This window comes from Rhinolophus hipposideros (assembly GCF_964194185.1).
Source record: "Rhinolophus hipposideros genome assembly, chromosome: 2".
NCBI classification, from domain to species: Eukaryota; Metazoa; Chordata; class Mammalia; order Chiroptera; family Rhinolophidae; genus Rhinolophus; species Rhinolophus hipposideros.
Genome location: NC_138048.1, coordinates 1,833,884 through 1,849,508, shown reverse-complemented (window position 1 = coordinate 1,849,508; position 15,625 = coordinate 1,833,884). Strand labels below are relative to the sequence as shown.

At 37.4% G+C, this 15,625-nt stretch overlaps 1 protein-coding gene across 4 annotated transcripts in view; it reads left to right on the top strand.

Moving 5' to 3' along the window:
• Positions 1-15,625, top strand: part of XRN1 (5'-3' exoribonuclease 1) — a 167,377-nt gene that overhangs the window by 85,472 nt on the left and 66,280 nt on the right. For all 4 annotated transcript variants that reach the window (XR_013995211.1, XM_081077718.1, XM_081077720.1 and 1 more), the window contains 2 exons: positions 1,687-1,776; positions 2,174-2,309. Coding sequence is in view for 3 of the 4 variants with exons in the window: in XM_081077718.1 (XP_080933844.1) it covers positions 1,687-1,776; positions 2,174-2,309 (226 nt within the window). In the remaining variant the exon portion in view is untranslated. The remainder of the gene's footprint in view (positions 1-1,686; positions 1,777-2,173; positions 2,310-15,625) is intronic.

The window sequence follows — 15,625 nt, the reverse complement described above, 5'->3', positions numbered from 1 at the left end:
CACTAAAAAGCTGATTAGAAATTTAGTGGGGTTTATCAAGTGGGACGTGGCTATTTCTGCAGAGAGCCTCCATATAGCACTACCTGTATGTATATCTTTCCCTTGAGGCTGGCTAATTTTCCAAGAGAGGTATCCTCCAGCTTTTTCTGTGGAGGACAGATGTGAAGAACAAAACTGACTTCCAATGTTCTGTAAATTAACCAGGAAAAAGGGGTCTCATTACGTGGTGGACACTGTGATGCCACCCCCAGATCTTCCTTCGGGCCTGAAGGGCCGTGTTCCCTTGGCAGCAGGAATGTTGTCAGGAGTTCAGCTGTGAACTCTCTTCAGGATTTATCTAGCAGAAGAGAACTGCCTCACTAAAGTTATAGCCCTTCCCACAACAGCCACAGGTCCAATACCTGATCAACAAAGAAGTGCAAAGGCCACCAGCCAACACTGCTCCAGTTCAGGACAAGCCTGAAGGGCCATCCCTGTTTGAGATCTCTATGGGACAGGCCAAGCCGTTCATTAAGAATAAATCACAGCTCAACTTCTCCCTGTGCCCATTTCTGCTTCCTTCCTTTTTCCCTTTCCTTCCACAGGTGTTGATTGCAAAGAACTCACTAACAGACTTCCTGTATGCTTATCTCCATCTCAGAGTCTGCTTCCTATACCTCCTAGCCTGCTTTCTAGTGGCACATTGTATAGTAGTTACAATAGTTACAATTTCCTTAATCCCCTTTTTTCAGTATGGCTCTCTCCTCCTCACATTCTACCCACAAACCCAACCAGCTGTGCCTGCTATACCCAAAGCTAGAGCATCCCTATTAACCTACCCAAAAAATGTAAACTAAAGCTCTTATGCTGGGGTGGAAGATGAGTATTCACATGACTGTCTAACTGCTTATGACACAGAATTTTCAACTGAAAAACCTATTAAACCTCGCCCCACGCTATAGCATTAAAATGACCTGGAGCCCGTAATTCCTGAGCTTTTGCAGACTTCCACAGTTCAAATCAACTTGCTTCTTGTTAACTTCCCACACTAGTGGCTTAGGGTGCAGCTTAGTTCTATCTGTCAAATAGTTAATACTTACCCATCCAGTTTCCAGTTTCTAAAATTTTGTTAACAACTCATATATGGTATCAGATTTTCTTTCCTCATCTGTCTTTCTAGGTCTATGCCCTGCTTTACTGTTCTTTTCGTGGGTTGAAAAGGGAACAAAAATAACAAATATATTCAATTTGCTATGTGTATGTGAAAGTCCTGCTCTATAAAGGAAGTAATGGAGTTTTGAAGAATATCAGAAGAAACTGTAATTTGCTTTATTGTGGAGTGCTCCAGCTTTGTTGTGAAAATTAGAAAATTAACCTGTAGATACTATTTTTGTCCATTTATCACCTGTCATTATGATCTAAGTAAGAGGGATAGAGTCAGTAATTGAAGTTTATAAGTAATTAAAGTTTATTATAGTTTATAAATGGAATCATTTCTCCCTCAGCTACTGAGAGTTTTTTGAGGGCCTTTGAATACTTCCAAATATTTTAGTCTCTATCCCTTATGAATATTCTGTGTATAATAATTAGTCCTCAATGTATTTTATGTTCCCTTAGGATACAAAATTATTTGATAGGAAGTTTATATGAAGTTAGCCATTTACAGTTTTTAAAGAAATATTTTTGTTTGTTTGTTTGTTTGGCTAGAGCTCCAGAACTATTTTGTTATATAGCCAAAAATAGCCAAGAGGATGTGTTCTATGAAGATGACATTTGGCCTGGAGAAAATGAGAATGGGTAAGCACAATCTGTGGTGTTGGTAGCCTCGTGGTAGCTCATCTAGTGGTTCCAGTGAAAGGTATAGTAGTTTGTCAAGAGCTTATTTTACTTTTGGGGGGAGGGTTTTATATTGTTTTGTTTTTGCTTTAAGACCTTAATACAATTTTTAAATTTCATTTATATTAGTAAAGCTCTTTTAAACTAATTTTTGTGATTTAAAAAAAATACTGAGAAGAAACATGTACATGTTTATATTAAATTTAGTATTAGCCCCAATGAAGTATAGTGATTGATTGTTAATTATATACTTAATGTCTTTTATGCTGTGCAGCCCTCAGAAAGTGTATATCAGGCCTTTTATATAAGCCCTCAGAAAGTTTTAATCGATGTTAAAAAATTATTGTTTTTAATGTAGTGCTGAGAAAGTTCAAGAAATTATTACTTGGCTAAAGGGACATCCTGTCAGTACTTTGTCTCGTTCTTCTTGTGATTTACAAATTCTGGATGCAGCTATTGTTGAGAAAATAGAGGAAGAAGTCGAAAAGTGCAAGGTACTAATTTTTAATAATCAAGATTATAGATGAGATTTAAGTTAAATGAACTGTATATTATTTTACAAATAATTTGTTTCAACCAAATAAAACATATACTCAATGATTTCTAATTTATGTAAAATTATTCTATAATTTAAAAAAATTTCAGCCATTTTCAGTGGCCATTAGTAAGTTTTTCTGAATAAATATAAATGCACTTCAGTGTACAAAAGCCATAGCATATAAGTTTTATGTCTTGTAGTGTATCTACTCTTAAGTCTCTTCTTCCATCTGCATCATTTCTGGATTTCTGTTTTCTATTCATTCATTTATTTATTTATTTATTTATTTATTTATTTATGTATTTTAAATTTATTGGGGTGACAATTGTTAGTAAAATTACATAGATTTCAGGTGTACAATTCTGTATTACATCATCTATAAATCCCATTGTGTCTTCACCACCCAGAGTCAGTTCTCCTTCCATCACCATATATTTGATCCCCCTTACCCTCATCTCCCTCCCCCCACCCCCTTACCCTCTGGTAACCACTAAACTATCGTCTGTGTCTATGAGTTTTTGTTTCTCATTTGTTTGTCTTGTTCTTTTGTTTTTTTTGGTTTATATACCACATGTCAGTGAAATCATATGGTTCTCTGCTTTTTCTGTCTGACTTATTTCACTTAGCATTATACTCAAGATTGGATTGGATTTCTATTTTCGATACCACTAATTCTTTTCTCCATCTGGTCAGCTCTATTTCCTAAGCTTGCTCATTCATTCATTTTTTTATTGAGTTCTTCAGCTCCAGAATTTCTCTTTGATTTTTATTTAAGTTTCAGTCTTTTTGGTAAAGTACTCCTTTGTTTGTTGCTTTTATTTTTGAGTTCATTAAACTGCCTGTCAGTCTTCTTGTTGAGCTTTTTGAGAACTGCAATCTTGAATTCTCTGTCATTTAAATCACATATTTCCATGTCTTTAAGTTTATTTTCTGGAGAGTTTTCATTTTTCTTCTGAGCTGCCTTGTTACCTTGGTTATTCATGATATTTGGTGGATTATTCCTTTGCCTAGGCATTTATGAGAATGAACTACACTTTTTTTTAGAATGATACTTCTCTTTTTAGTGATTTTAAAAAAGTCTTTCTTTTGTTTTCCAGTAGGTGTCACTAAAGCACAAGTTTTTTATTTTCTGTTGCACTGCTTTGGCTTCTCAGGTCCCTGCCTGGCAGTGAAAAACGCCCTGTATTCCTTGAAGAGATGGGCATCTCCTCTGTGACCAGGTCGCCTTGGTCTCAGGGCACGATCCCTGTGGGGGAATGTGGTAGATGATGGGGTTCTGAGCCTGTGAAATCCCAGAGATGCTGCCAGCAGCGCTACACTGCCACACTGAGATCAGCTGGGATGGGTGAGCTGGGTGGGATGCGAGCTGGCTTGTGTGTTTGTGGCTTTGTTCTCCTCCCAGTAATGGTGACTCCCAGACCTCAGCCGCCTCACCTCTGTATCTTCACCCCTCTCACTGGGATTAGTCACAGGGGAGAAATGCTACTGCCTCTACAGTTCGCAGAGCTGCAGATAGTGTGCTCTATAAACCCTGCACCCACTGCTGCAGCTTCTTCGGGGCCGCTGCTAGCTCTGGGAGAGTGAGGGAGGCAGCCAGGTGCTGTGGCTTTGTTCTTCTGCTGGCAGTGGTGGCCACCAGAACACAGCTGTCACACCTCTGTGCTCTGTCTCTGCCCAGGTCGCTGGGCTCAGCCGCAGTCTGCTGACCACTAAGGCAGAAACGCTCCTTCTCCATCTCTGCTCCTGGGGCTACAGAGAGCGCTCGTTGCAATGAGACCCTCCTCTCCCAAGTCCTCACTGAGCTCCAGGCTGTGTCTGCAGCCCCATCTCAGCACTCCCCGCTTCCCTACTCTCCCACCTTCACATGTTTCATTGTGCGGATCTCTCAGACGTGTTTGTGTGTTGAGCAGGGAGTCCTTCATTGAATTCTAGCCGTTCAACTTATTGTAACTTAAAGGGGAGAAAGCAAGGGACCTCTCACGCTTCCATGCTTCTGACTTCATTCCTTGTAGTGTTTCTAATTTTAGGAATTAATTTTTTTAATTCTACTCAAAATAGAAAGTTTTTGATTGAGAAGTACTGTTAATCCCTATTCTTTGCTATTTTAAGTTCTTCAGAGACACAGTTCATGTTTTTATAGAACATAAAAATTTTATTAACTTTTACAGAATTACTTCTAAAATGTACTTTCCCACTCAAAAACTCATTTAGCTACTAAATATTTTTGAAACCCCACTTAATCTTTCCTATTTTTTTATGTCTTGATTTTTAAAAGCACTAATTTTCTGTGTAGGCATAACTATTTTATCTATTTTTGATCTCCACCTTGATCTAATAGAAAATGGATTGACTGTAATTCTTTAACTCTTGATTTCATTTTCCACACATTTGCCTTCTTATCAAAATAATGTTGCTTTTTTAACACAGTGCTCTAATAGAGTAAGTTACGACTGGGCTCTAAAGCTGTCTTCCCCCCATCCCTCTATCACTACTTGTAACTTTAGGCAAGATAACTTAACCTCCATGACTTTGTTTCCTCATTGGTAAAACGATAATAAAATAGTACCTCCCTCAGAGTCATGAAAAGTATTAACTGAGCTGATAAATGTAAATTCCTTCTAATAATGCCTAGCTTTTATTAATGCCTAATGATACATGGCTATTATTATTATTATTTGAATTATCTTCTTATATACTCAAGAGCTGTGAATACAGTCTGGGAAATCACCAATAGCTCTTTAGGAAATAACATAAGGCTCACAGCCAAGAGTTTCATCTTTTGAAAGGTCACTGATACTCGGCTGAGGATAGAAAGCCTGCATTTATTTTTAATTGTCTTTCGGTCTAGAATAAAATCTTACGTTCAGCATTTGTTTTCGAACTGAGTTTTCTACTTACCAAAAGTTTATAACTTTAAGCCCCCCCACTTTTATTTTAATCCATTTGGATGCAGAGCTTTCTAAATTTTTTTTTTCCATTTTTTTTACTTTATATTTTCCCCTTTACAAACAGAAGATACATGTACAAAGTTGTAGTCTAATGATTTGATTACAGCATTTTAAAAATCTGTGTGCATATAAATAAGACAAATTTTTTAAAAACTTGTTAATGTGTCAAGGAGGTAGTTGTGACTAATTGTCTTACCTTTTAGTATTATAATGTTGTTAGGGTAATAAAGAAAAGGAGAAAAAAACTGAAAGCAAACAGCATTCTGAACATAATTTAAACTTTTCTTTATGATGCAGGGTCATCATTAAAAGTATCAGTAGTTTTATTAGAAAGTGATTCCCAAACTAAGCTACTAGAGGAGCTATGTAAAAAACAAACACAACATTCTGGATTTCATTCCTACACCATTACTTCTCAGACTTTAATGTGCAAACATATCACTGGAGGATCTTATTAAAATACAGATTCTGATGCAGTAGCTCTACGAGTAGGCTTGAGATTTTACATTTCTAACAAGCTTGCCGGTGATCATATTTCAAATAGCCGACCCCAGGATTTCTCATTTACTAATTGTGGGTTGGGTCTATTGTGAAAATTCCATGATGTGTTAACTTGCCTTATGAATCACGTTTAGGTGCCATGTCTTATGACCCATTCTATAATGCCTAGAAATATATTAGATCATATGAGTTTTTTTGTTTTTTAATTTTTTATTGGGGAACAGTGTGTTTTTCCAGGACCCGTCAGCTCCATGACAAGTCGTTGTCTTCAATCTACTTGTGGAGGGCACAACTCACCGGCCCATGTGGGAATTGAACCGACAACCTTGGTGTTAATGAGCACCATGCTCTAACCACTGAGCAAACCAGCCACCCACCAGCAGCTCAGCTCCAAACTTAAGCGATTGTTTCTCCCTGGTCCATGTGGGAATCGAACTGGTGACCTTGGTGTTATGTGCACCATGCTCTAACCACTGAGCAAACTGGCCGCCCCTGAGTAACTTTTTTTTTTTTTATATGGAATTCTTCAGGCAGTTCTTGGTTCTTGGGTCAGTTTTTTAAAAATTTTTAAAAATTTTCAACTGCACTTGACATTCAATATTACATTAGTTTCAGTTGTACAATACAGTGGTTAGACATTCATATAACTTACGAAGTGATTCCCCCCAAAAAGTCTAGTACCTACCTGGCACCATATATGATAATTATATTATTGGCTATATTCCCTATGCTCTACTTAGCATCCCCATGACTATTTTGTAATTGCCAATTTGTACTTCTAAATCCCTCTGCCCTTTCACACACACACCCCAACACCCCTCCCATCTGACAATTATCAGTTTGTTCTCTGTATCTACATGTTTTAATGTTTTCATTGTGCATTTATTTTGTTTTTTAGGTTCTCTTATAAATGACATCATATGGTATTTGTATTTCTGAGTCTGACTTATTTCACTAAACATAATGCCCTCTGGGTCCATACATGTTGTCACAACTGGCAAGATTTTATTCTATTTTATGGCAGAGTAATATTCCATTGCATATATATACCACATTTTCTTTATTCATTCGTCTATTGATGGGCACTGGAGTAGCTTCCATATCTTGGCTATTCTAGATGAAATGTCCTTCTTTGTCTCTTGTTATAACCTTTGTTTTAAAGTATATTTTGTCTGGTACAAGAGTCTCTACTCCAGTTTTGTAAAAATTTCTATTTGCAGAAAATTTCTTTTTACATCCCTTTGCTTTCAGTCTGCGTGTGTCTTTCAATCTGGATCCTTTGTATTTCCTGGCATCCATGAAAACTTCCCCTTTCATTTCTGATTTTATTTATTTGTGTCTTTTCTCTTTTTATCTTAGTGAGTCTAGCCAAAGGTTTGTCAATTTATTAATCTTTTTTTTTAATTTATTGGGGTGACAATTGTTAGTAAAATCACATAGATTTCAGGTGTGCAATTCTGTATTACATCATCTATAAATCCCATTGTGTGTTCACCACCCAGAGTCAGTTCTCCTTCCATCACCATATATTTGATCCCCCTTACCCTCATCTCCCACCTCCCACACCCCTTACCCTCTGGTAACCACTAAACTATTGTCTGTGTCTATGAGTTTTTGTTTCTGATTTGTTTGTCTTTTTCTTTTGTTGTTTTTGGTTTATATACCACATATCAGTGAAATCATAGGGTTCTCTGCTTTTTCTGTCTGACTTTTTTTGCTTAGAATTATACCCTCAAGATCCATCCATGTTGTCACAAATGTTCCTATATCATCTTTTATTACAACCGAATAGTATTCCATTGTGTATATATACCGCAACTTCTTTTCCATTCATCTATTGAAGGACATTTTGGTTGTTTCCATGTCTTGGCCACCGTAAACAAAGCTGCAATGAACATTGGAGCACACGTGTCTTTATGTATAAATGTTTTCAAATTTTTGGGTAGATAACCAGGAGAGGGACTGCTGAGTCATATGATAATTCTATTCGTAAATTTTTGAGGAACCTCCACACTGCCTTCCATAACGGCTGCACCAGTCTGCATTCCCACCAACAGTGTATGAGGGTTCCTTTTTCTCCACAGCCTCTCCAACACTTGTTGCTATTTGTCTTGTTGATGACAGCCATTCTGACTGGGGTGAGGTGATATCTCATTGTGGTTTTTATATGCATTTCTCTGATGATTAGTGATGTTGAGCATTTTTTCATATGTCTATTTGCCATTTGTATGTCCTCTTTGGAGAAATATCTCTTCAGGTCGTCTGCCCATTTTTCAGTTGGGTTGTTTGTTGTTTTGTTGTTGAGTTTCATGAGTTCCTTGTATATTTTGTATATTAGCCCCTTATCGGAGGCACTGTTTGCAAAAATCTTCTCCCATTCAGTTGGTTGCCTCTTTATTTTGTCGATGGTTTCTTTTACTGTGCAAAAGCTTTTAAGTTTCATATAGTCCCATTTGTTTATTTTAGCTTTTACTTCCATTGCCTTTGGAGTCAAATTCATAAAATGCTCTCTGAACCCAAGGTCCATAAGTTTAGTGCCTATGTTTTCTTCTATGCAGATTATTGTGTCAGGTCTTATGCTTAAGTCTTTGATCCATCTTGAATTAATTTTGGTACATGGTGACAGATAGCAGTCCAGTTTCATTCTTTTGCACATGGCTATCCAATTCTCCCAGCACCATTTATTGAAGAGGCTTTCTTTCCTCCATTGTATGTTTTTTAACTTCTTTGTCAAAAATATCTGTCCATATTTATATGGTTTTATTTCTAGTTCTCAATTCTATTTCATTGGTCTACGTGTCTGTTTTTCTGCCAATACCATGCTGTTTTGATTATTGTAGCCCTGTAGTACAAGCTAAAGTCAGGGAGTGCGATACCTCCAGTATTGTTCTTTTTCCTTAAGATTGCTTTGGCTATTCGGGGTCTTTTGTGGTTCCAAACAAATCTGATGATTTTTTTCCTTTCTTTAAAAAAATGCCATTGGGATTTTGATGGGGATTGCATTAAATCTGTATATTGCTTTGGATAATATGGCCATTTGAACTATGTTGATTGTTCCAATCCATGAGCACGGAATGTCTTTCCATTTCCTTGTGTCTTCTTCAATTTCTTTCAAAAACGTCTTATAGTTTTCAGTATATAGGTCCTTGGTTAAGTTTATTCCTAGGTGTTTTATACTTTTTGCTGCAATTCCAAAGGGAATTGTTTTCTGTATTTCTTTTTCTGAGATTTCTTTGTTAGTATATAGGAATGCAATGGACTTTTGTACGTTGATTTTTGTAGCCAGCAACTTTACTGTATTCGTTGATTGTTTCTAATAGCTTTTTGGTGGAGTCTTTAGGGTTTTCTATATATAGCATCATGTCATCTGCAAAGAGTGATAATTTAACTTCTTCATTCCAAATTTGAATGCCTTTTATTTCTTTCTCTTGCCTGATGGCTGTGACAAGGACTCCAATACTATGTTGAAAAGCAGAAGTGATAGGGGACAGCCCTGTCGTGTTCCTGAACGAGAAGCAAAGGGCTTCAGTTTTTCCCCATTAATTGTGAGATTAGCTGAGGGCTTGTCATAGATGGCCTTTATTATGTTAAGGTATTTTCCTTCTACACCTATTTTATTAAGTGTTTTAGTCATAAATGGATATTGTATCTTGTCAAATGCTTTTTCTGCATCAATTGATATAATCATGTGCTTTTTGTCCTTTATTTTGTTTATGTGATATATCACATTGATGGATTTGCGGATGTTGAACCATCCTTGTGCCCCGCGGATGAACCCGTCTTGTTCGAATGAATAATCTTTTTAATGCATTGTTTTATTCGATTTGCTAGAATTTTGTTTATGATTTTTGCATCAGTATTCATCAGAGACATTGGTCTGTAGTTTTCTTTTTTTGTGTTGTCCTTGCCAGGTTTTGGTATCAGGGTAATGTTGGCCTCACAAAATGAGTTAGGGAGTACTGTCTCTTCTTCAATTTTTTGGAAGAGTATGAGCAGGATTGGTATTAGATCCTCTTTGAAGGTTTGGTACAATTCACTAGTGAAGCCACCTCGTCACGGACTTATGGTTTTGGGAAGGTTTTGGATGGCTGATTCAATTTCGTTACTGGTGATCGGTCTGTTTAGATTTTCCAGTTCTTCATGGTTCAGCCTTGGAAGGCTATATGTTGCTAAGAACTTGTCCATTTCTTCTAGGTTATTGAATTTGGTGGCATATAGTTCTTCATGGTATTCTTGCATGATCCTTTGTATTTCTGTCGTGTCCGTGATATCTTCCCCTTTTTCATTCCTGATTTTGTTAATTAGTGTCTTCTCTCTTTCTGTCTTAGTGAGTCTAGCCAAGGTTTTGTCGATTTTGTTAATCTTTTCAAAGAACCAGCTCTTTGTGACATTAATTTTTTTCTATTGTCTTTTTGTTCTCTATTTCATTTAGTTCTGCTCTGATTTTTGTTATTTCCTTTCTTCTGCTGACGATGGGTTTCACTTGTTCTTCTTTTTCTAGTTCTTTAAGATGTAACATGAGGTTATTTATTTGGGATTTTTCTTGTTTATTGAGATAGGCTTGTAATGATATAAATTTCCCTCTTAAAACTGCTTTCGCTGCATCCCAAAAATTTTGGTAGGATGTATTTTCATTGTCATTTGTTTCTCTGTATCTTTTGATCTCTCCGCTGATTTCTTCTTTGACCCAGTCGTTCTTTAAAAGTAGGTTGTTTAATCTCCATGTATTTGTGTTTCTACCTGCTTTCTTTTCGCAGTTGATATCCAATTTCAAAGACTTGTGATCAGAGAATATGCTTGGTATGATTTCAATCTCCTTAAATTTGCTGAGGCTGATTTTACGTCCCAATATATGGTCTATCCTTGAGAATGTTCCATGTACACTCGAAAAGAATGTATAGTCTAATGTTTTAGGATGAAGTGCTCTATATATGTCAATTATGTCCATTTCAACTAATGTGTCATTTAGGACTGCTATTTCATTATTTATTTTCTGTTTGGATGATCTATCCATAGCTGTCAATGATGTATTTAAGTCCTCTAGTATAATTGTGTTTTGGTCAATTTCTTCCTTTAGCTCTGTTATAAGTTGCTTGGTATATTTCTTTGCTCCCTGATTGGGGGCATAAATCTTGATGACTGTTATCTCTTCTTGTTGTATAGTCCCCTTTACTATTATGAAATGTCCATCTTTGTCTCTTGTTATTTTTTTCACCCTGAAGTCTGTTTCATTGGAAATCATTATGGCTACACCTGATTTTCTCTGGGTAGCATTTGCTTGGAGTGTCAATTTCCACCCTTTCACTTTGAGTCTATCCTTGTCCTTGTAGCTGAGATGTGTCTCTTGGAGACAGCATATGGTTGGTTTTGTTTTCTGATCCAATCTGCTACTCTGCGTTTTTATTGGTCAGTTCAGTCCATTTCCATTTAGGGTGATTATTGATACGTGAGGATTTCCTCTTATTCTGTCTTTAGTTTTCTGCTAAGGCCGTGTCTCCGTTGTTTCTTTGCCTTTTGTTCTTGTCTATTATTTCTGTGTGGTGGTATATTATGAGGTTTCCTTCTGTTTCATTTCAGTATATATTTCAGTTCTGGAGTTTTTTTTTGAGTGTTTACCCTTAAATTATGTGAAAGAAAGTTTGATATTTAGAGTATTCCATTTTATTCAGCACGCTTACTTTCTCCATTCCCATATTCCAGTTCAGGCCTTTACTCTCCCCCTTTTTACGTTGCCACAAATTGTCCCTGTTGATGGTGGTTGAATAGCCTCCTGTAGTATTTCTTGTAGTCCAGGTCGTGTATTAGAAAATTCCCTCAGCTTCTGTATGTCTGCAAAGGTCTTTTTTCCTCCTTCATATCTAAAGGATATCTTTGCTGGATATATTATTCTTGGCTCATAATTTCTCTCTTTCAATAGTTTGAATATTCGGTTCCACGCCCTCCTGGCTTTTAGAGTTTCTGCAGAAAAATCTGATGGTAATCTAATGGGCTTTCCTTTGTAGGTTACCGTCCTCTTTTCCCTGGCTGCTTTTTTTTGTTTTTTTTGTTTTTTTTGTTTTGAGGATTCTTTCTTTGTCGTTGATTTTAGACAGCTTCAATACAATGTGACTTGGAGAAGGCCTGTTGGGATTGAGGTAATTAGGTGTTCTATTTGCTTCTTGGATTCGAGGATTCAGTTCTGTCCACAAGTTTGGGAAGTTCTCATCAACAATTAGTTTGAATATATTCTCTGTTCACTTCTCTCTTTCTTCTTCTTCTGGTATGCCCATTATTCTTATATTGCTTTTTCTGATAGAGTCAGAAAGTTCTTGCAGAGTTCTTTCATGTCTTTTAATTCTCAAGTTTTTTTTTCCTGCCATGTGTGTAATTTCCAGGTTTCTATCTTCGATGTCACCGATTCTTTCCTCTATCTGGTCAACTCTACTACCTAAGCTGTTTATTTCATTCTGAATTTCTTCTATTGAGTACTTAATCTCCAGAAATTCCATTTAGTTCTTTTTTAAAATTTCAGTCTCTTTCATAAAATGCTCATGTTTTTCTTTGATTGCGTTTCTGAGTTCATTAAATTGCCTTTCTGTGTTTTCTTGCGTCTCGTTGAATTTTCTCAGAACTGCAATCTTGAATTCTCTGTCATTTAAGTCACATATTTCCATATGTTTAAGTTCCTTTTCTGGAGACTTTTTACTTTCTTTCTGAGCTGTCTTGGTGCCTTGGTTATTCATGGCAATTACTGATTTATTATATCTCTTCCTAGACATCTACAGGAGTGGCTTGTGCAACAGGTTGATAGGAAGAGTTCTTTCTTTTGTTTTCCAATACTTGTTGGTGGAATGTTTTATTTTCTCTCCGACTGCAGCCTTTTTTTTTCTTCTCTAACACAGTAATGCTATGTTTTCTCTGTACTATTCCATCTTCACACACAATGGGGGGATTCCCTGGAAAACAGGCTTCTCCTCTGTTAACAGTTCGCCTGGGTCATAGGGTGCCATGTCCGTGTGGGGATGCAGAGAGCTTTTGAAGTTCCAAATCTCTTTCTGCATCAGATTCATAGCCTGGTATGTTTCAGCAGTTTTGTTTACTTTTGCAGGGAACTGCCCAAATAGGTTGGGTCAGGAGCAGGGTGAGTTGTGAGAGGTGGCCCAGAGCAATGGCGGCTACCACCACCACAGCCGGTCCCACTTTCACAGCTCCCTCCCTTTTGCCGGAGCTAGTTTGGCTGCAAATCTGTGTCTGCGGTCCACAGTTCTCAGAACAGCAAATATTCTGTTCTTTTGATCTGACACTGCTACTGTTCCACTTCTTGCACCAGGCAGGTGGGGGCGGGGCAAGCTCTGGGAGGGTAGGGAGGGGGTGGCTTGTCTTAGTACCTAAGGCTTCCGTTCTTTGCTGCGCAGTGAGGGCTTAAACCACCGTTTTCAGCCTTCTTCCCTCAGTCTTTTCTCCGAGGTCTCTGCCGTGAGCGTTGGGTTCAGCCCTGTTATATGCTGCCCCCTCAGCCCTGTGCGCCACAAGCGAGCGCTAGCCATCCGAGTTCTTCCCTCTCCCGCAGCTGCGGTAGTTCCGGGATGCAGCGAGCTCGGAGCACTGAGCTAGGTCTGCGTCCTGCGCCCGCATATCTCCGTCCCCATACTTCTCCCTTTCGTCCTCACCCACTTGCGCGATTCTCCCACCTTTAGGTGAATTCAGTAGTGGGCCTCTTAGTCTTGCCTGTCTGCTGTGCAGGGAGTCCTTTGTGGAGTTATTGTTGTTCGATTAGTTGTAAATTCCAGGGGAGCTGTACAGAGGCTCACCTCATGCTGCCATTTTGATGACGTCTCTATTAATGTTTTCAAAGACCAGCTCTCCGTCGCTTTAATTTTTTTCTGTTGTCTTTTGTTCTCTATTTCATTTAGTTGTGCTCTGATTTTATTATTTCCTTTCTTCTGCTGACTTTGGGTTTTATTTGTCCTTTTTCTAGTTCTTTAAGGTGTAACGTGAGGTTATTTATCTGGGATCTTTCTTGTTTCTTGACATAGGCCTGTAATGATATAAATTTCTCTCTTAAAACTGCTTTCACAGTATCCCCAAAATTTTGGTAGAATGTATTTTCATTCTCATTTGTTTCTATGTATCTTTTGATCTCTCCTCTTGATTTATTTTTTGTCCCAGTTCTTTAAAAATATGTTATTTAATCTCCACCTTTTTTGGGATTTTTGTGTTTTGTGTTGTTTTTTTTTTGCCATTGATATGCAATTTGAAAGCCTTGTGATCAGAGAATATCCTTGATATGATTTTAATCTTTCTAAATTTGCTGAGACTAGTGTTATGTCCCTATATATGGTCTGTCTTTGAGAATGTTTAATGTACACTAGAAAAAAACGTGTAGTCTCATATTTTAGGATGAAGTGCTCTATAAATGTCAATTATGTCCATATCATCTAATGTGTCATTTAGGGCTGCTATTTCATTATTTATTTTCTTCTTGGATGATCTATCGATATCTGTCAGTGATGTATTTTGGTTCCCTAGTATAATTGTGTTTTGGTCGATTTCTTCCTTTAGTTCTGTTAGTAGTTGCTTGGTATGTTTCGGTCCTCCCTGATTGGGGGCATAAATATTGATGACTGCTATGTCTTGTTGTATAGTCCCCGCACCATTATGAAATGTCCATCTTTGTCTCTTGTTACCTTTTTTATTCTGAAGTCTGTTTCATCTGATGTCAGTATGAATACACCTGATTTTCTCTGGGTACCATTTGCTTGGAGTGTCAATTTCCACCCTTCCACTTTGAGTCTATGCTTGTCCTTGTAGCTGAGATGTATCTCTTGGAGACAGTATGTGGTTGGGTTTAGTTTTTTGATGCAATCTGCTGCTCTGTTACTTTTTATTGGTGAGTTCAGTCCATTTACATTTAGGGTGATTATTGATACGTGAGGATTTCCTGTCATTCTGTCTTTAGTTTTCTGGTAAGGCTGTGTCTCCATTGTTTCTTTGCCTTTTTGTTGCTGTCCTTTATTTCAGTGGGGTGGTATTCTACGATTTTTCCCTCTGTTTCTTCTTTTATTATGTTACATATTTCAGATCTAGATTTTTTGTCTGGTTACCGTTAAGTTTTTGTACAAGAAAGTTTCATATTTAGACTATTTCATTTTCTTCAGCATGCTTCCTTTCTCCATTCCCTTATGCTGGTTCAGACCTTTACTCTCTCCCCTTTTGTTTTTGTTGTTACAAGTTTTCCCTACGTGTGCTGTGAATTGATTCCTGCGCTGCCGCCGTAGCAGACTGTCTTTTTCCTCTTTTTCTTTAAGTGTTTTTTTTCTTCTTTACCCTGTATGTTATGTTTAACTGTATAGTGTCTTATTTGGTGTAGGGGTTGCCATTTCCTACTTTTATATGTCTGTTCGTAATACTACTCTTGGTTTTATATTTTTTTCCTTTTTTGTTTCGTGTCGAATAGCCTCCTTCACTATTTCTTGTAGTGCAGGTCGTGTGTTAGAAAATTCCTTCAGGTTCTGTATGTCTGGAAAGGTCTTTATTCCTCCTTCATATCTAAAGGATGTCTTTGCTGGATATATTATTCTTGGCTCATAATTTCTCTCTTTCAATAGTTTTAACATTTGAGTCACTCCTCCTGGCATGTAGATTTTCCGCTGAAAAATTTGAGTATAACCTAATGGGTTTTCCTTTGTAGGTTACTATCTTCTTTTCCCTGGCTGCCTTGAGGATTCTTTGTCGTTGATTTTAGACAGCTTCGATACAGTGTTGTTTGGAGAAGGCCTGTTGGGGTTGAGGTAATTAGGTGTTCTATTTGCTTCTTGGATTTGAGGATCCAGTTCTCTCCACA